Here is a 22,452-nt window from a genome sequence, read left to right on the forward strand (position 1 = left end):
TTATTTTGGTATAAGTCATGGGGATCGGTGCACGTGCGAATATTGTTTGTCTATTCATCATCATCATCATATCAACACATTACCGGCCAACTAATATGCACGGGTGAGAAGTGGTTAAGACCGTAGTCCACCAGTGCGAATTTGTGGACTCCATATACCTTGGAGAACATTATAGAGAACTCTAAGGCATGCAAGGTTTCCTCACGATCGCGATGTTTAGGCACATAACTTAGAAAAGTTAGAGGTGTGTGCTGGGATTTCAGGTAGGAATTTGACTTCACTTTTGGGGGACCGACCCAAAAGTGAAGTCAAATTCCTACCACCGGTTCAGACATTAGTAAAAATTAACTTTAATCACGATAGTATAGTAAAAATCTAAAATAACTGCCAGTCATTTGAAATAGGAATTCTTTTAAGGAAATTCGCTTATGAACTGCACCCAGGACATACCTTCTGCAAACAACAGCACAATGGCCAGCGCGTAGCTAACTTAAAGCTGTTCCACAACAATAGAAAGTCGTGTAAGGAATTACGTAAATGCTTTGACTGTTAACGATACGCGTTTACTGATTTTTTTAGGCCTTTTTGTAACTGGTGAAGATATTTTAAACGGGACTTAAGGACAATGTCGTAAGCTAAGAAGAGGGGCCATGTTTCTACTTCACTCCTCTAAAGTTAGTTGTTATTTATTAATTTAAGAATGCTGAGAGACGATTTGACAGGAATTTTCTTTATAAATTTTCTTTCGTGCCATGTCCAGACCTTATCATGTGCTAAACATTTTGGAAAAGCATTAAAACGCAGACAAAGTTTATTTGTTTTTCAATTTGTATCATTTGATGAGTACTTAAATTTTGTAGAACCTGGTAATACGCCAATTCTTTTGTTATAAATTTAACTGTTAAGTTCATATTTTCCTAATCACTACAGATAAAATTCTTAGTGAGGAAATAAATAAATTGTATGTTGACCTTTCTAAAGAAACATTTTTCAGTAAGAAAGGAGAAGAGCTTCGCAAGGCTTGTTCTAGGCTACTTTATATAAGGTAAAACAGAACTTTGGCCCAGTCAAAGTCAATGCATATTTCGAGTTAAAAATGAATCACCTCATTAAAACCTAAAAGTTTAACTGTCTGCATTCCTAATATCCACCCTAAATTTTTGTCATAGGCCAGAGTGTCCCATGTATAATGTTGCTAGGAAGAGGGGCATTGGTCGCAAGAGGAAATCGCAATAATTGGGAAATTTTGGCTAAATAAAAAAAAAAGTGATGGTTTGAAGCGTTTTGAAGAACGCTAGAAGGCAAAACGAAAGCTTTATCAACTTTCGCTATATTCGGTAATAATCTTTTTGGTAACGGCGCCATTGGTTTTTTTGTTACGGTTATCGCGTATCCATCTGGTGCATATGAAAGAAGTTTAAAGAACTTGCCGGACAAGTTGCGTAAGGTATTACGCAACGTAATAGACAAAGTTACAGCAACTGGGTACTAACGAGAGCATTTTGATGTAATGCATAAAACGTGTTGGTATATATTTTTTTTTTTATTTCTTAACTCGAATATCTACCATAATTTTTATTCTCTCTTTAGATCTCGGTCTGGTAGTTCCTAACATTATAAGCAACATAAAAATTCAGTATCAATTGATTTCATACAAAAACATTAATAAATAATATTACATCTGTAAAGTAGTATTACACTGTGAAACCAAATACATACATGTGATTCGACAACGTCGCGTAGTTGAGACATGGTTCGCGCGCTTTTGCCGATATTACATTACAGAGTAGTAACAAGTAGTATTTTACATTGATACTCTATGTAAAATAAGGAACATTTAATATTTCATGAACTATGGATTAAAAAAAAGGACTATAACAGTGGTTGTTAGTTTTAATGTTAACAACTACAGGACGAGAGCTTTCTGGTATTTTATATTGAACCTCGTATAGAATAAGATACAATACCACTAAAAATGCTCATATAAAAATAGGTTTCATACTCAAAACATATCTTTAAATATTTTATTATATCAATCAAAGAAGACGTCTGTTTCTACGTTTGTTTTTTGTTTGTTACCTATGTTTGGCTGAGCTAGTGCACCAATCTTGTTGGAATTTGCCACATATACCTATATATTGCATCTTGATAATGGACATAGGATAACTTAGGAAAATCTGCTGGGTGTGTTGATATAAAGGTAGAAGAATGCACCGTACAGATTTGCCTGGTTTTCGCAGTTATATTATATATATATATTATATAAAATATATATATAATATAATAAAATATAAACAGACATAATTTGGCATTTATAATGTTAATTTAGATTTTACTTACGGTAAAGTATTGCCATATAAAACTGTTATTTTACCATAATACCAACTGCTTTAAGCGATGGTAGTAAGAGCTCAGTCCCTATACCAGCAGGTATTGTCTTTTAGAATGTCATCTTCAATCATCGTAGAATACATACTTATATTTTTTAAGAAAAGTCTCAATAAATAGATATGAAAAACCACGAAAGCGAGGCAGCCTACCAGTCAAGCTTCGGCGCAATCTTGTTTTTCTTTCTTTTTTACCGTCATAATATACCGTAATCGACACATAATGTGATAATTGTAATGCAATAAAATAATCCCGCCATGTGCGAGTTGGACTTGCACACGATGCGTTCCGTACCAAGATGCAATATGAAACACTGCATACAATTAACACAAATAAGGCTAAGCAATACATTAAAAAAATTAATTTCATTTCTTATATCCATTTATCTTTTATTTATGCTAACTTTACCTAAAAGTTGACATTAAATGCTGTAAATAATTGTATTTCAATTTCTCAAATATATTTGTGTAGAAATATAGTTAAAATGGCGTTTTCAAAACATTTGACGGCAGAATTTAATGATTTGAAAATTTACGCTAAATACTTACTTTACTAATCTTACTTACAATAATATACGCTTTAAACGTAATGACAGAATAGTTATGGAGTATTTTGTCAAACATCAACTGACAGCGGGGATAAAGGGCCAGAGGTACATTGTTTACTTAATTTAAATACGGCTTTTTATTTCCAATTTTCTATACTTTAGAATAATAAAAAATAGGTAGGTATATAAAGTTATTATTGGGTATAAAGGATATTTTTTCATTAAAAAAAAATATTAAAAGGATCATTTAGTATGTAACAAAAGTGTGTATCTGTGTTTAAAACTATTAAATTAAACTCAGAATATATTGGATTGAATTTAGTAGTGCTATCGTTATCTACCTATGTCCACCGCACTGGGCCAGCGTGGTGGACTACGGCCTTAACCCCTTCGCATTGTGGGAGGAGACCCGTGCCCTGTAGTGGGCCGTTAATGGGTTGATATGATGATGATCGTTATCTACAGGAAAGGGTAGGCAATGGATAGCACTTCTCAATTAAATTTTTCATCGGAAGATTTTAGATTAGACCGATTAAATTAATTCGGGACGCAGGACGACTGACAGCATATCTATACTATCATTGATCGTAGGTTCAGTACATGTTCAAATAAAACAAATAAAATATATCAGGGCATGATGGTTTTTTTTTTTATTGTACAAAAATAGTGTGCAAGCGTGTAACTCGTGCGTCACGACGTACACAAAACAAATGAATAAACCTATATATAATTTTATGTATAAAATGCATTCACTCAGTAAGTTAAGGGCTCCCGCAAATTGAAGACGATCGACCGATAGTGTAGTCGGATCGATCTTTGACCCGGGCATTTATGCGCCGATTTGACTTCTTGGCTACATCTACCCTTGGCTCGAGTAACTCTCACGTCCCTCGATGATTTTTGTGTAATAAAAAGGTATCAACTCAGCCGCTCAGCCGATAGACATTTTAAGTAGATCAGCGCCCGATTTCAGTTCCTCTTGTTTAACTGTTAGCGGCCGTTCACTCCAAGCTGAATTCATGGTGATACAAATAGCGCTGTCAAATTATGCACTCTGTATGTACCCGAATGGCTGGCATCTTGACAGAAAAGTTACTGAATACGGGAGCAGTGCGAACTCAAGGTCACCGAATCGGCGAGACTGCGCGCTTGCATATACAAAGCTCAGTCAATCGATAGTTTAGGAGACCTGAAACTTTAAAATTAGTCTCACTATTGCGTACCTTTTTATCGTACCTTCAGTAAAATTATTATTCTTAGTTTGTATCTATAATAAACAGCCGACTAATCTATCAGCCGGTCGTAAATATGTTTGCGGGAGCTCTAAGACATAGCCTATTTTTTTGTTTACAGTATCGTTGAGTTTTACAGCTGTTTACATTGATTGTTCCTAAGACAAGCAGTAGGCTCGATGCAGACAAATTTAAAAAAATAGCGGATTTCACTTAAAACGATTATCATCAAACGTTCGCGTTCAACATAAATAGGCGTCGATCAATTAGTGACGCCAGGTCCAGTGTGAGTTTTAATTTAGATGAAATACCGAATCTAAAGTGAAGACTGATTTATTTAGGGTTCTGTATTTAATTTTACTGTTTATTGTTTAATTTAAAAATGTAATTTTGATGAATAAAATTACATACACATAAGTAAAAAAAAAGTCAAAAATATCATTATCCAAGTAGGCCCATAGATGGCACTTGCGTATGCGATTGCTATGCGTACATTATATGAGAAATGTGTACGGTAGTGAGACTACGCTTAAAAAGCTTACGCTCTTCTGCAGACCAGGTTACTGAAATTCATTAACACATATTTTACTCTACTCTCTCGACTCTAGTGATTACTTATCAGGGTAATAAAACTCGCTATCACCCTTTTACTTTTTGTACATCAGAGAGGGGACCTGGCACTTCATTAATGTGACCGGTTTGTTATTTGAAGAGCGATAATAACTTGGTACAGTATATTGCAATCAACAAGGCACCGCTTGTACGCTAAACGCATTAAAGACGTGAGAACTTAGTTTTTATAATATTAAAGGAAAAAAAATCCTGAGATTGCTTTTTAAAAAAATGGTCAAAAAGTTAATTATAAAATTAAATTTAAAAAGCAGCTTTAGCTGCTAATAAGTGCACACAGTAGTACGTAAAACGAACGGAAATTATTTAATTATATGCATCTAAAATGTATTAAGAAAGTTATATCTAGAAGACAACATCTTAAGTTTGGTAAAAATAAATTTGAAAAACACCAATCAAATCATTTGTGGTTAGTAATGCAAAGTGAAATGATGTTATCATTCCTATCAACTTTGTTATAAACAATATTGTGACAAATAAAAAAAGGTTTTGTGATTAAATTCTTTACGAATCGTATAAATATATTCTTTCGTCCTTAAACAATAACGCAAATCAAACGTCGTCAAAGTTAAATAACTTCCAATATTAATTTAAAAACGATAAATGAAATACGTTACGTCATACACTCTTTTGAATTCAAATCAACACGTAAACACTGTTCTACGATAGCTTTTTAAAATATAAAACTAAATTAATTCACGCCATCTTCAGTTGTTCTACTGAATATATTTTTATAGACAAGAATATAGGTAGTCATGAATAAACATTATTTAGAAATTTCTTCCGAGTTTCTGAGTGTAGGCTAATATTATGATAAATTAAACAATTACTTTAAGACTACTTATTTCATTATTTATTATTCGCTTAAGTTTTTAATTAGGATACGTAATATATTAATTAACATATGAAGATCAAAGCTGCGGTTATACCTATCATGCAGCTTTCGATTCTACCTCTTGTTAAAAAAAAAAACAAACAATTTCAATTGGAAGAGGTAACCTGTGCTGTGAAAATTTGATTTTGTTTTCTCGTTTAATAACACACCGTAATAACTCCTCGTCTACGTCGAGCCTATCTTAGAGAAAAATAAAACAAGAACCGATTTATCACGTCTTCCCACGCAAACTCCGCAATAAGCTAACACAAGACAAAAATAAAAAAAAGTTGCATAGGTACACTAACTGAACAGCCTGTAGTAGTGTAAAACTCAACGATTTCGTGTGTATAACTTAGTTATATTCACATTTATCTACATTACATGGAACTTTATCTGGTGTTCCCACTGTTGGACCCTTAACTCGAAACGAAAACGAAAAAAAATAAAGCAATACTTGTATAGAGGAAATTAGTGATTCGCCGTTCATTTTTTAAGCCCTACCAGAAGTCGTATAGAATTAATCATTAATGGCATTTTAATTTAGATGATTTGCCGACGTTTAATTGTACTTAATAATATTTAGAATGTTTCAGTTTAATGTTTTACTTCTATAGGTACGTATGTTAATGAGAATAAACAATTAATTGCGTGTACGTGATGGTAAACCAAGACATGGGTAATTAACTTATTCCAATGTCATACATTAATACATTAACAATATAATAAATTACTTGTTTTTATCATCAACATCACCAAAACATAAATGTGAAAGTTTGTTAAAAAAACTTTTTTTAGTTGATTTCTGGATATGATGACATAAGCACGTATAAACATCTAAATGAAAATTTGCTAATAGATATTCCAAGATTGAAACATAGGATTTTATTCCGGGAAAACAAAATCTCACGCGGACAAATCACGGTCAGTGGATAAAAACTATATCCTAACATTTATCTATATAAGACGATAATATAAAAATATTAACGTAACTATAAGATATTGGTTATTCTTTTAAATTTAAAGCAAATTTTGAAATTTATTTTTATATCTCAAATTGGCGATTCAGATAAATTACACTACATAGACAACTTACATTTTCATCTCAATTAAATATTATAAAAAAAGAACTTGTCTAAACAACATAAAAACAATTCCACGGTAGAATGCTTGCTTTTCTAACGCATAACTAAATAAACTAAACTGACAAGACTGATACCTATTACCTATAAATATTATCAAAGTTAAAGCCGTGTCGTCGGTATCAACGATGTGAATGAACTGCGCGCGTTGAGCAAACACTGATAACAAAATATCATTAATCTTCATTCTTCAAATGAAGTGCGCCTTTTTTAAATAGAAATATAAAATACTTAACAATGTATATGAGTTCACTGAATTTAATTTACTATTAGGAAGAAAAAATCATCACGTTTTTTTAATGAGACGAAATTTCGAAATAATCTTATATCTTAATTTTATATGCATGATTCTTAACGCCTTTTAATAACAACGAGGCTTATATTCAAATAAAATGTTTATAACTTCCGAGTAAGTACTGAATGCATTGAATATTTTGGAATAGTTAATTCTTAAAACTTTAACGGTGATAAGGTTGATGATAATGTTTAAACAATAATAAAACACATTTTTGCTAGCGATTAAATAAAAAAGATACCAACGATGATTAATGAATTATCAATAAAATATCGATATAAGGCGGTGATTGTGTCACAAATAATTAATTGATTACCGCATTACTGAAATTTCATTGTCAGTGATTGACTTTCGGAATAATTAATGAATAATAACGAAGTACATTCCAGATACCTTTCCCTACATAATAATAAATGAGAGTACTGTGATGTGATCATACAGAAGAAGCTTTTCAGATATGGTTAAATGATAATTAATAGGAATAACGAATTTCAGACGCTACGATAATACTGCTTCTAACTATATATTATCGCTACGATAATACTGCTTCTAACTATATTTATATCAGACTAATGAAATCTGTGAAAGTAGGTAACTTGGGTACGTAATAAAACATTTAATTTTTTTATCTCTCGATGTTAACTATTTAATTGCTGCTATTCAAGGCCACTAGTTTCAGACCACCGGGTCGGCTGAGCTAAACGGTTAAGGTAAAAGTGAGCCACGAGAGGGAATAAAAAAGTCATTAATGGCATGAACCGGTGCGCACGAGGCGCCACCCGGAACGGCGCGCAGTGAAAACCACGGGAAACCGCAATAGCGAGCACGCATCCGCACAACCGTGTCAGTAGTGTGAAACTATAATTGCGCATGGTTAAGGCAACTGCAAAACGTTCGCAAAATGCCCTACTACTACTATAAATAATCCCTTTTGTTGAAAAGAAAAAAAACCCAACACCTAACATCATGTCACCCAGTATTGAACGACACAATTTGACAAAACGGCGAATCATAATTTATAAATGCTCCAGACAAAGTTCCATCAAGTTCTCCTAAGCTATTGTTAAAAATAAATTAATTATACAATCTACAGGAAACCGATTCGGAGATCTCGATAATATCGGGTAGCGTTGAGATACTCCGCGTTTGCCTCGCTGTGGTGATTTGAGTCCAGCTCAAATGGCGAGCGTGAAGCCCCTCTGAACTGATAAATCATACGCATCCAAATATTCTGACAATTAAACTGGTCAACGAAGACAATTAGGCAGAAACTAAGGCTAAATCACAAATGTTGCGCGAGTTCTCGCCAGCCCCGAGTGCCTTCACGCACCCCGAACCCAGATTTACACTTTTTTTAACATTGTTTTCACTTGAAACTTTTTCACTGCTCACTGCACTTTTTGATTTAAGCTCATAGTTCGCACTTCTATCGTTTACAGCACTTTCACTTTTATCCTCGAAAAAAGAGCGACGTTCGGAGGTCGAGGCCGGGGGCGAGGTCGAAAATAACTTAATTTCCAAGTCACGGTGTCCGTTAATTGAAGTAACAATCTCAGATGATATCTCCAAAGCCAGGGGCGATCTCGGCTCTGGAGAAGTTGTTCTTCTCGGTGGTGGGAATAACGAATACAGATTTGGCGCAGAAAATGCCTCATTATTATTCGTCTTTCTTTCCGGAATCCTCGCTGAAGGGTCACTCCAACTGCGACGTAATATTGTATCCGTTCCACGCCTACCCATGGGCCCCACAACTTTCATGGAATCCTCTAACTTCGTGGGTGCGAAATCAACACTTGAATTTTCATCCAATAAATGCGCAATTGAATTTACATCCCAAATTTGCCCGACGGGATCGCAGTATCGACACTGACAGGTACTGACAGCAGATTCTGAAGGGGAAACCGCCTCCGCCAATCCAAAACGAGTAGCCTCAAAAGCCTCGCCCAACGCAGCCACTCTATATGCCTCCGGAGCTGGATCGGGGTAATCCAACACTTTTAAATTTAAAGGATACTGTAACGCCATATCTCGGGAATAAGATTTCTCGTAAATGCCGTGCAATGACGACCCCATATTTGTACAGTGGTCAACATCGCTAAGATCTAACGCAGCTGATGTTAAATCGTGTGGCACTAAGTTATTAGGTTTTCTATCCTTTTTACGTCGCTTTCGTGGTTTTATAATTCTTGGCAACATAGTTTCAGAATTTGTGGAGCCGGAACTTTCATCACTAGCAACACTGACTGCATCCGTATTGTTGTTGCGTCCGCTTCGAGAAGGGCGTGTTTGCTGCTGTTGAAGTTGATGTTGATTTCTATGCCTCGTATTTTCAGGGTCACATCTGTCTCTTGCATTATTCTCTGATGGAACAGCGGATCGATGATTACGTTGCTCGGGAACAGTAGTATATTTCCTTCGATCGTGCCGGTTCTGTATGATGAGTGGAGCTCCCTGGGCGTGCATGGCAAGCTTGGATACAGTGTTCTCGCGCGGTGGTGGCGTGCGCCCCGTCATCGATATGAGAGGTGCTCCGAGCCACGCGTTGGGATGTGGTGGTACACCGTATGGGGGGTAGTAAGGTGGCGGGAATCCCGGTGCGGCAGCAGCATAATGAGGGCGAGGGGCATCGCGGCGCCCAAGGGCGGCGCGCTCGCCCGGACTCATTTCGACAATGGGGTTGTTTAACCCATATTCGAGATAGTTATGTTCAATGTCACGGCGAAACTCCGAGTTGCGACGCGATGTCGTAATCGTAAACTAACATCGGGGGCGCGTAGAAACGTGGCGTGTGTGCGCCGCGGCAGTCGGCTGAGAACTGAAGTGAATGAGCGCGAGCCGGTCGCGGCCGCGATAGCCGAGTGGGAGTGCCGTGGCGCACCACGCGACTATCGCCGGCATAGATGCAACGGAAAGCTTACAGCCCTAATCACTCTGCCATTATATCCTTGTTTACTTTTGTAGAGCTCTAAAAATAATAACTTGGTCGCCTATGGGATTTATCGTTACTGCCTATGAAATTTTATGTCTTTAATTACTGTTGGTATTGTCCAGTAGTTTCATAATTCATTTCACATAATGGAGGTTCAGGTAAGAGAATTTTATAAAATGTAGCATGTGTTTAAAAATGTTATAACGATAAAGTAACTTTTCGGTATAAAATAAACCAAAACACTTACCTTTATAATCGAGAAAATCTAATTGATCTGAGAGCTGTTATTAGATTTTGCCAATAGAACTTACCTGAAACAAAAAAACAACACAGTTAATATACTTCACTTTTCAACGACTGACAAATTTATAATTCTAAGCTAATTACAGTGATATGAATACACATAATTGCATACAATTACAGAGATACTATAATTAGTATTACATAACCGTTACATAATAGTTTCCTGCAAACTAAACTCGTATTCATAAATTAAATAAATCGTCCCGTTTTTAAAGATAAAGAATAAAAATTTCAATATAAACTCGTTTTAACAATGTAAAATAATCTTTATTATTATTTAAGGACAAACATATGTGAAACTAATTTGGAATATTATAGGTTGGCAGGTATATTATTTGCTATCACATCGCATCTCTGTAATCACATATAACATACATAGTTTGGTATACATATAACATACACTTGGTTAAATAAAATGAATCGTCTTTACTCGTTTTTGGGGAACAAAAATAAAAATACACTTTGTAATGTGCGGTTGGCAGAGATATTAAATAATATATTTAAACTAATTTTAAAATTATGCATGTTTATTTTTAAGATTGTTCCGTCCGTAAGTTTGTTCGTTACTATCAACAAAAAAAGAGTTGTTTATGTATAACACAGTGCCTCCAACATTACTCGGAAATATATACTGGTATATAAATTGGGGTGAAAATCTGGGATTTTTTTATTCGAAGACAAGTGCAATAGATGGATTTAGTTGTAACATTGTCTAATTTCTTGATTTTTTTAATTTTTACCTTTTGTATTACTAGTGTTTACTGTTACAGAACAAATAAATGAGTTTTCTTTCTTCCTAATTATATATTCTCTTATCTATTCTTCTATCACATATCTATACCTAAACTAATAATGAAACTTCAACTGGAAGATTTCTGTACATTTAATATATTTTGAATTTTTTTTATAATCGATACTGAGTCCAAAACAGATTTTTATTTAATTTTTGTCCGTCTGTCTGTCTGTCTGTCGGGCCAACCTATAGGCGAATTTTTATCCCGATAAACAATAAGCTTCTCCCGGGAAATGTGATGAAAATTTTTATCAATTTTACTTCAAAGCTCCGTTAAATTTGAAAGGATTTTAATAAGTATTTTTTATTTATTATTTGAAATTTGAATGAAATTTTATGTATTTGTTATTTGAAAGTTTATACTATCAAGCAAATATTGTGTAATTTTAATGAAGATCTGATAAATATTTTCGGGGATAAAGGACATACTTCACAGATAACAGCGAGTCGCAAGGCATCCTACTAATATTATAAATGCGAAAGTTTGAGAGGATGGATGTATGGATGGACATGTTTAAAGTAATCATTATTAGGCTAAATGTCTAACTGTTCAGTCACAGTAACCTATTATTCAAATTGGACCTGTCGTTTAGATGTTACGACGGGTATAGAAATGCTAAAAGCAAGAAAAATACAGACGGCTGCCCGGCCACGCATAACATAGTTTGAAAATAAAACTGGACCCGGAAGGTGGCGCTGCAATTAGGTTTTTAGGTAATAAATCCGATAATAGCCGTGCAGACGAAGTTGCGCGGGTCAGCTAGTGTGTTCCTATAAGTATCAGTTATTTCTTCAACATTTTTCCACCTTCGAGAGTTTCTGGATAAATATCCTCGTGCACATACTGTCCCTTTCCATGCTAATTTTAATATTTGGCACAACATAAATAAATATAAATATAAACATGTAAAAATAAATACATATAAAAATATATATAATTATGATCTATCCTATCCGATTCCGATTCCATTTATCCGATTCCAAGATGCAAACTATTTCTATACTCAATTTCAATTTATTTTGAGTGCATTGGTCGAGCCTTTCATATGTTACTTATGTATTCTTTTAAAACCGCGAAACTTTATCAGACTCTTTTCTGGAATGAATTTTACCCCCAAGAAAGCCAGCTAAATATGCCGAATTTTATCGAGATCGGTTCAACGGTTGGGAAGGACTTAGGAAACAAAAATATACAGATATACTTTCGCATTTATAAGTAACATTAGTATGGATGAGTTTCAAATATTATGAGTATAGTTAACACGCATTGGAACGTAAGCGTTTATAATTCAGAACGCAAAACCGTAACAAAGCCATAACGAATAGTCACAGAAGATTAAAACTGTAACAGCAGCTACAGCAATATCATAAAACAAAATCAGGAACAGAATTTTACTCAGTACAAACTTCAGTTTGTGAAATATAATATCACGCTTGTGAGCTATTTTTGATGAGAGCTAAACCAATTTTGATGTGGTTTGTCAATGTCGATGACATAATATTAAGGATAAATTCGCTAGTCTACACGTAGAATAAAATAAAGTGGCTTTCCGCGTCTGTCTGTTTATTCGTTTGCTATACTACTACTATAACTCCTTAACCATGAAACGGATTTAGATGCGGGTTTCACCATCATTCAGATAGTTACTCCAGGTTCTTTATATATATATACACACATAAACCGAATTAAGTTTTTTGTATGAAGGAAAAAAAAATTACAGCCAAGTTGCCGAAAAATTAATATAAATTGAAACATGTAGCACTTCACTCTTTTTTCAAATTTATACCCGTGCAAAGTCGGGGTGGGTCGCTTGTTAATAATAGTTATAGAAACAAGATCCTATGTTTCGTAATATGCTAAATGGAAACGTTAATACCTACTCGTATAAACATATATTTAGACGTCACCATTCCTCAATTTTTAACGACCTTAATGTTTACCGGCCAGATAGGTCGTTCCCGGGTTCGAATTCCAGCAAATGAAGAAGGTCCTCCTTTACGATTTTATTTTAGACTGGACGGCCGTCACTGTGCCGTGGGGTGGCGGCAAATCGTACGAGGCGACGATGGGAATAATAATGGAGAACGGGCAGCAGAGTCCTCTGTGTTACTACTACTACTTTGGTCTGGTGAGAGGCTTTGGCCGTGACTAGTTACCACCCTACCGAGAAGGTGTGGCGCTAAGCGATTTTGTGTTCCGGTGCGATGTCGCGTAGAAACCGATTAACATACGACCTAACACGATAGCCCGCTACCATCTGGGGGGGCATCACTGCTTCATCACTTACCACCAGATGAGATTGCAGTCAAGGGCTAACTTGTAGTTGAATATTAAAAAAAAAACTACTACTACCAAGTACTCGTTACTCGCAAACTCAAACTCGCATCTCGAAAAAGTCCTCTCACGACGCTATCGTCGGGAGAGGACTTTTTCGAGATGCGAGACTCTTTGTCTTTTGTCTAGCAGTGGACTGTTATAGGCTGTTTATGATGATTATAACACCGGTAACAAACTAGTATCTGTAAATTATCATCGGTATCTAGTTACAGTCCATAACTCCTAATTATTGTAATAAGGACAAAGTTCACGGGTTTTGCAAATGTCAGCGCGCCCCGTCTCGACCTCGCACAAAGCCTCCGGGCAAAGTATGCCAGGATCAATTAATATCTATTGGCTAATCAAATCATCGGTAGAATAACACGTCCCGAACAGTTTAGTTTGTGTTTTCACAAATGAAAAAAGTTGACAGAATACACATTTAGTACCCAAAGTTTCACAAATGTATGTGTAAAAATTCAGACCTCGCTTTATCGTCCTTACTTCCGTATTATAAATGCGAATAATAATAATAAATATACTACGACAATACACACACCGCCATCTAGTCCCAAAGTAGGCGTAGCTTGTGTTATGGGTACCTACTAAGATAACTGATGAAAATTTGTATAAATAATATACATAAATACTTATAATATACATATAAATACCCATACACTGAAATTTATTTCATGTTCATGACAGAAACATTTTCCAGTTATGGGAATCTAACCCACGGCCTTGGACTCAGAAAGCAGAGTCGCTGACCACTGCGCCAATCGGCCGTCAAATGTGTGTTTGTATGATTACTTAACGCCCTAACTTAGTAACCGATCGATTATACCATATACAAATTTGGCATGTATAAATAAATGTACGCATCATAAGTGCCATCTATTACGGGGCCGGGCCTACTTGAATAAAGATATTGTTGTCTTTCGACTTTCATTTTATTTTTGGCATAATTGATAGGACGGAGAATAACACAGGCTACTTTTTATCCCAGCAAATTTTTATTATCAATGCTAAAGTATGTATATTTGCTTTTCCTAACTTTACACCCTAAATCTAGTTAGTTGAATGGTTATATTTATTTATACTCTTTATTTGTACACCACTCAGAAAAACGAGAAAAGGAACAGGAAAACATGAAAAATGAAGCAGGATACAAAAGGCGGCCTTATCGCTAAGTAGTTTTAAGGAAAGGAAAACAAAAGATTCGCACGGGATTTGTAAAAACCGTTATAAACGCGGGCAACAGCTACTAAAATATATTGTATGTTCACTGAGTTTTTAATTACGCCCAGTAGTGTCACGGACAAAGTCCACGGGTTATGCAAGTGTCAGCTCAGCCAGTGCCGACCTCGCATAAAGCCTCTGGGCAGAGTCCGCGAAGATCGAGCAATATCAATCGCTTGCCTAATCATATTATTAGTAACGTAATTAGTGCACATACTCTTAGTTTTATTTTCCATCGTTTAATAGCTAAGAATATAGATAACTAGCGGGTGCCCCCGACTTTGTCTGTGTAGAACTTTTGATTTCTTGTGAATAAGAAGAGTAAGAACAGTCTCTTGACATTGTACCCTGTCGTCGATAACTTTCAAAATATTTCTTTTTATACTTTAGCGTAAAGTAGAAAGTTTATCTTATAAAAATACCAGAAGCTGTACACGTTTTTTTGGATAAGAAATAACTTAAAAATAAAAAAAAAGTGAATTGAAATTGACTTTTTGTGTATTTATGGTTAACTATTTTGGCTATAAAGAAACCCAGTGCTCGCCACTACGCTCAGCTGGTAGATTTTTTTCCGACCTACTTGGAACTTTTGTTATATTTTGGGCAACTGACACCATATATTTATAATTTATAGCGTTTGTTTTTTTCTAACGTATAAATTATATTAATGTAAAGTTTTATCAAAATCTGTTCAGTAGTTTTTCTGGTTTAAGATATTTATTGTTCCATAAAGGAATTTCCACTTAAACGGAACTTACAGGCTAATTAACAAAAAGAGGGTGATTATATAAAATTGCATCTTCGAGCGCACAATAAATAAATTGTAAATTGTAGTGGTGGTAAAATCATATCGACGGTCAACTGCCGACGCGAGCCGCGGCTATGTCACTGCATAGGTAACATGGATTCATACACAACTAGATGTGAGTACTGAAACTGCTACTTGGTTATTTAGATTGGTAATTAATTTCTTTATTTCTTAGATAGAAAATAAGTTTTATTTTTAAAATGTAAAGTTTAAGTTTTATTCTGAAAATGGTATTTTAGTAATATTTTGAAGGTGTGTATATTTTTGGATTCTTTAAGATTTTTAGGTAGTTTATTATATAATTGAGCACTTTCAAAAGTAATGTTGTTTCGTTTCCCATAATTAGTTCTCGGTTGGCGTAGTGTTATATTGTTTTTGCGTAAAAGAGAGTTACAAACATTCACCCATCCATCCATAAAAACTTTCGCATTTATAATAGATAGGTACTTTTAGGATTTTACCTACTTAAGAAATCAGACTGTATGGGCAAAGTTCACGACCTCTTTAGATACGAATTTATATCTATCGTATCGAGTCCGACATAGAGGCTACTTTAGCCGAATGTCGATAACTCAAAGTGTCGTATCAGTCGTGAAGTTTTGTATTCGCTGGTTTACAGCCTTCTCTGTAGTTCGTTTACGGTTTATGTAAATTTTAAGAATAAACATTTAACTAAAGTCAAATAATTCACTTTAATGTGTAACATTAAAAATGTGTACGTGGCGTGTGAGACATGATGGATATAACAACATTCGTAAATATAAAATTAAAGCTAAGAAGGTTCCAATCGCTGGTCCCTGCTCTAAGAACAAGCCTACAAAGAACTTAACTGGGTATCATTATCATTAGCCAAATTTTATTTCTTCTATCGATGCTTTCCAACTTTTACCAACTCTTCTATTTGCCCCTTGCCATGCTAAGTGTGGCACAACAGGACTTCTTGTCATCTTTTCTATTACACAACATTCAACATTTGTTTTAACAAGTTTTTCTTATTTCACACACTCCAACCAAACCTTTTTTGTTTTCCTTTACTTATGTTCGCTTCTGCACAAATATTTGACATTCTTCTGTTAACATGAGATCCATCCCTCCGCATTACATGACTTATTTTTTATCTAAACTTGGCAGTAGCCTAATACATGTTTATTTTTAATAAACAAATAAAAATAGCAGATCCCGCCGGTCACATGGTTTTGATTAGTATTTTGAACGCACGTTAGTAATGTTAGAGGTGCGTACTGAAATTCGAACCCGTTCCCTTGGAAGTGTAGCCGAACTCCTTACCACTAGGCTATCCCTGACTTTTACAACAGGACATATTAGGACAGGTGATTACAAACAGAACATACTACTTAGAGAGTATTTATTCCAACGACTATGGTAACATACACAAGTTTTTTATAAAGAAAACGTATTTGTCTACCGGTCTAGTGTCTAATTATCGAGTCTGTCCTGATACATTCTGTTGAACTTTGCCCTAATTTTGCGAAAAAAGATGCCGAGGGCAAACCAAACTAGACGTCTAACTGCTAGGTATTCTATTATTAAATGAGACGGCTAAGTTTCTCCTACAGCAAAAAATAATTTTATGTACGCGAGAATTGCCACCTTAACAGATTCTCGTAGCAACAGTGAAAGTGAGACAGGTGAAAAATAAGTAGAGCTTAATTTCATACACCAATTAAAAAGTTATGATTACAAACTAGCAGTGTTGAAATGAATGGCTGAGTTTCTAACGTTTTATATTTTTGGCTAATTGTTTAATTTTCTATAAATTATATTTCTACCTTTTTTCAAGCAAATCTTCAGAACGGCTTGAACGTCTTTCAATATCCCATTGCGAGCATTAATTTTATAGATATTTAATATTTATCATCTCGAAAAATGCTAAACGGATTTCAGGGGAAGCTTTGTTTCGAGGGAAGTTTCAAGGACTTTAATCGTCACTTTCGTGTTTTAGTTGAGGTTTTTCATAGTTACCGTGGGAAAATAAAAATTCTGCGCAACAGAGTCACAATTCATTCATCATCATCATCATCATCTCAACCAATTGACGTCCACTGCTGGACATAGGTCTTTTGTAGGGAGTTCCACAATGCACGGTCCTGGGCCGCTTGCCTCCAACGGCTCCCAGCTACTCTCCTGATGTCATCTGTCCACCTCGTTTGGGGCCGACCTACGCTGCGTTTACCGGTGCGGGGTCGCCATTCCAGCACCTTAAGACCCCAACGTCCATCGGTTCTCCGAGCTATGTGCCCCGCCCATTGCCACTTCAGCTTCGCAACTCGCTGAGCTATGTCGGTAACTCTAGTTCTTCTACGGATCTCCTCATTTCTGATTTGATCACGTAGAGACACTCCTAACATAGCTCTCTCCATCGCCCGCTGAGTGACTCTGAGCCTTCTTATGAGGCCCATAGTTAGCGACCATGTCTCTGATCCGTAAGTCATCACTGACAACACGCACTGTTCGAAGACTTTAGTCTTCAGGCACTGAGGGATTTTGGACGAGAAGATGTCACGAAGTTTCCCGAACGCTGCCCATCCGAGTTGGATTCGGCGGTTTACCTCTTTCTCGAAATTGGACCTACCTAACTGGATCGTGTGTCCTAGGTATATATATTCGTCAACAATTTCGAGTGCAGAGTTCCCAACAGTAATTGGGTGGAGCGGAACATGAGCGTTAGACATAATTTTCGTCTTGCTCATGTTCATACGAAGGCCCACCTGTTGAGAAACTCTGCTGAGGTCATTGAGCATCGCATTAAGGTCTTCCAGAGTCTCTGCCATTATGACTACATCGTCGGCAAACCGAAGTTGCGTGATGTACTCGCCGTTAATGTTGATGCCAAGCCCGTTCCAATCCAGAAGCTTAAAAACGTCCTCCAACGCAGCGGTAAACAGCTTCGGGGAGATAACATCTCCCTGTCGCACTCCTCGCTGCAGTTGGATCGGTTTCGTAGTCTGTACCTGTATACGGACTGACATAGTGGCGTTTTTGTACAAACACTTCAAAACTTCGATGTACCGGTAGTCAATTCGGCATCTCTGCAGTGACCTTAACACAGCCCAGGTTTCCACCGAATCAAAGGCTTTCTCATAGTCCACAAACGCTAAGCAAAGTGGCCGGTTATACTCTTGAGTCTTCTGTATAACCTGCCGCAGCGTATGTATGTGGTCTATGGTACTGAAGCCCTTTCGGAAACCGGCTTGTTCAGGAGGCTGGAAGTCGTCGAACCTATTCGCGAGACGATTCGTAATGACTCTTGAGAACAACTTGTAGACATGGCTCAACAGCGAGATAGGTCTGTAGTTCTTCAGCAAGGTATTATCACCTTTTTTGAAGAACAGAACAACCACGCTCCTGTGCCATGCCTCTGGCGTTGTGCCTTGATGAATGACGGAATTGAACAACCGCTGAAGGACTTTAAGTATCGGTTTTCCACCCGCTTTCAGGAGTTCTGCTGTGATTCCGTCATCACCCGGTGCCTTGTTGTTCTTAAGTTGTTTGAGAGCCATACTAATCTCGTAAAGGCTGACGTCCGGGATATCTTCAGGGTGAAAACCGGGAGCGATCACCGTATGGTAAGAGGCACATTGAATGTAAATGTAAAGCTGGAAAGGGTCAGACTGGTAAAGTCTACGCTCCGGCCTACTCGTGCTCATATCCAAAACCCCGAGAGCTTTCAACTGGAGCTGCAAAACCGGTTTGATTGCCTGGACTGCGATTCTGTGGACGATCTTAACAACAGGCTTGTGGAAACTGTCCATACGGTTGGGTCCAAGTTCTTTAAGACCCACCGTAAACATAGAACCAAAAAGTTCTCAGCCCATACACTCGGGCTTATGGAGAAGAGACAAGAAATGAGACTAGAGTCTTCAAAAGATGCGTCTGAATATCGGCGTATTAATAGACAGATCTCGAAGTTGCAGACGAAAGACTTGCGACACTTTAACACTGAGAAAATTAAAGTCGCCATTGAGCGCAACAAAGGCTCGAAAGTGTTCGCAAGAGATCTGTCTATCGGACAGAGCCTGTTGACTCGCCTGAAGACTGACAATGGTAGTCTCATTTCTTCTAAACCAGAGATCCTAAGTGAGGTTGAGAAATTCTATGGACAGTTATACACCTCAACACAAAAGCCTGTTGAAAGTTTGGCTAAAGACCCTAGAGCCAAATTGACCCGACACTTCACAATTCATTGCTGGTACTAAATAAGAAAGCATTTTTTTATATTACTAGCTATATTTTAAGAAAAATTAATATCGATTATACCATCGTCAGAATTTACTAACATTTATTTAACCTTAATAAAATTTGTTGAAGTTAATAGCAATAGTGAAAGTAAGATAGGTGAGAAATATGTGGCTCTTAATTTCCTACATCAATTAAAACGTTATAATTACAAACTGAGAGTGCTGAAATGAAACGGCAAATTGTTTTACAGCTTTTGGTGCCAAAGCGAAGCGAAGCGACGCAAGGTTTTTGATTAATATATGATCCGCTGCAGGATAAAGTTTTAAAAGCACTCCTAAGTCCAAAATGAATTCATCCTGGTCCTCATTTCGGTGCTACTTAAAATGGAACATTACATTTATTACAATTTGCTTTATATCTGATGACAAATCTTTCCGCATAACACGCTCTGAAAATTGTTTGAAATAAACTCCGTAAGAAATGACTAGAACTAGTAAGCATCCCGAATTGCCAACTTTATCTGACGATGACGAATCCAATCGTCTAACAACCAAGATGCTTGCAAGTTACAACCAACCGTTGATGTACCCGTTCATTTCATACTAGCGCTCAATGCACTGACTACTATAAACTTCGAAGATGGACAAGAGGATCCCGTGGTTTCTAGCTCTGGCCGGCAGAGTATGTCTGAAATCACTAGTAGAGATTCCACTGTTAATTCTGATAACTAGACCTGATACCAATCGACGATAAACGAGAACATTGAGCAGGAAGTAGCATTCTATATATCAGAATCCTATAATATATAACCATGCTTACTTACTCGAGCAAGCGTGTTAATATATTAAAGGTAAGCTGAAGTCTGAAAGGAGGATTCGATAAGACAGAGGCGACTAACCAACTGAGGGTGGTGTCGGGTTCATAGTACAGAATTATCTAATCTAAAACGTTGTTAAGTCTTAAACTCAAAATAACCAAATGGTATTTGCTGAAGGCTATACAGGTTAACCCAGAACCATTGAGTTTTCCAAACCAACCAGACGATCCCAACTTTTTTCAGTTTAAAGATATTTATTTCTCAAAAAAAAAAAAAAAAAACTTCACTTAAAGAGATAATAGGTGTACAATTAATTCTTAAAATCTACACAGAACGCATGCAGGTATTATATTATGTATAACAGTATATCTATGGTGAAGTTACAAATTAGGAATTCTAGATATGGTGAATGACTAAGTTATCAATATTTTCTAAGATATAATACTTTAGCTGACTTTTAAAAATGTTAATGTTTTACATTATTTTATGGAGTTTGGTAATTTATTGTATATATTATATTTTTGCACTGTCCAACACGTGCAGATTTTCTCTATAGTATTGATTTCATACTAAATAAACAAATTCCAATACGTTTTTGACTATGCAATAAAACTCTTAATTAATGGAATAAAAGTTTTGTAGTCATACAAAATGTAATCTAAATAAACTAAATGTAATATATACCGATGTAACCTACCAATACCAACTAGCTACGAACAATATTATTTGTATGAGGTGGATACCCTAAAATGTGGATGGCAGTCTGTTTTTATGAGATCTATTCTAGTGGACTTTCATTGAGATGTCTTTAACAATTAGTTTTAAATTCCAATGGACACACTGCTGTTAGAAGTCAATCCTTTGGGGTCGAAATAAACTATTGATAAAGTTTGCCAGATCCCGTAGTTGGGCACACGGAAAATATTAGTGGGGAAGAAAATCTTACATGTCAGGTCACAAATGTCACCTTGATATCGCGCTTGTCGACCTTTGAAACCACCTCGCGCTCACAGGGACGGGTGAAAGTGAGTTTGATGACTCACATACCTCTCTCGATGAACACAACTCTGTCCATATTGGTACGCTCATTCCCGACTACCACATTACTCAAATGTGTACAAACAATTATAACTTTTATAAATGACACATAACGTTCATATTTCGTTAACTGTTATGCTCGTCTTAAGAGGCAGATGGCAGTGTGTATTCAATCCCATTTAGCATATGCATAATTGCATACGTGTTAACGACTGACTTTCAACATGAGTGTTTTTATCGAAAGTTGTTTGCGGATGTGTCGTCACACAGGTGATAATGACACCCTAAATATGTTTTATCAAAATCGTATCATTATAACATTATCTTGCATATTGTTTCGTGTATTATATTTTAAATGCAACATGTACAATATATTTTATAGTAATAAACTGATATTGCCTAAGTGTAAACGTTCTAATAAATATACTTTCATCACTTTTTTCACCCCTTTGGGGATGGGATTTTAAGTTTTGTTCGGAAACATGTATTTTGCCGTTGTAATCCCCAACGTTAATACTAATTTTCAATTATATACTTTCATCCCCGATTTAAATCTTGGGGTGAATTTTAAAATGTTGCTCTAACCTTTAAGCTTTCCTCAAGAATTGGGAAATCAAATGTAAATCTTTAAGGTTCTTAATTCCGACTGGCAGTTCTAGAGATAAAAACGTCGCCATCGTTTGGAAGAATACGGGAAATTTTCTGAGAATGAGTGGCAGGGCGCGTTTGTTATCGTTCCTTTACCTTAAGTTAACATGTACTTATGACTATTAAAAACAATTAAAAAAAAATTGTGAACGCTTCATATCGCGTCTGTGATTTTGAAGATTTTTTGGTTTGATTCGTAATATCCCTTTAATTATTTATAGCTATCGATATTTAATACCAACTCGTACACAA

General features: G+C 36.0%; 2 protein-coding genes across 2 annotated transcripts in view; both read right to left on the minus strand.

Annotated features, from left to right (window-relative positions):
- Positions 1-3,558: 3,558 nt before the first annotated feature.
- LOC120626762 lies at positions 3,559-9,960 on the minus strand. Its single transcript, XM_039894436.1, has one exon. It carries the CDS (start codon positions 9,770-9,772, stop codon positions 8,369-8,371), a length of 1,404 nt encoding a protein of 467 aa, XP_039750370.1. The 5' UTR covers positions 9,773-9,960; the 3' UTR covers positions 3,559-8,368.
- A 326-nt stretch (positions 9,961-10,286) lies between these two features.
- LOC120627016 (CCR4-NOT transcription complex subunit 6-like) overlaps positions 10,287-22,452 on the minus strand; it is an 80,762-nt gene continuing 68,596 nt past the window's right edge. The window contains exon 5 of the mRNA XM_039894854.1: positions 10,287-10,348. Within this exon, the coding sequence (XP_039750788.1) occupies positions 10,287-10,348 (62 nt within the window). The remainder of the gene's footprint in view (positions 10,349-22,452) is intronic.

This window comes from Pararge aegeria, chromosome 10, assembly GCF_905163445.1.
Source record: "Pararge aegeria chromosome 10, ilParAegt1.1, whole genome shotgun sequence".
NCBI classification, from domain to species: Eukaryota; Metazoa; Arthropoda; class Insecta; order Lepidoptera; family Nymphalidae; genus Pararge; species Pararge aegeria.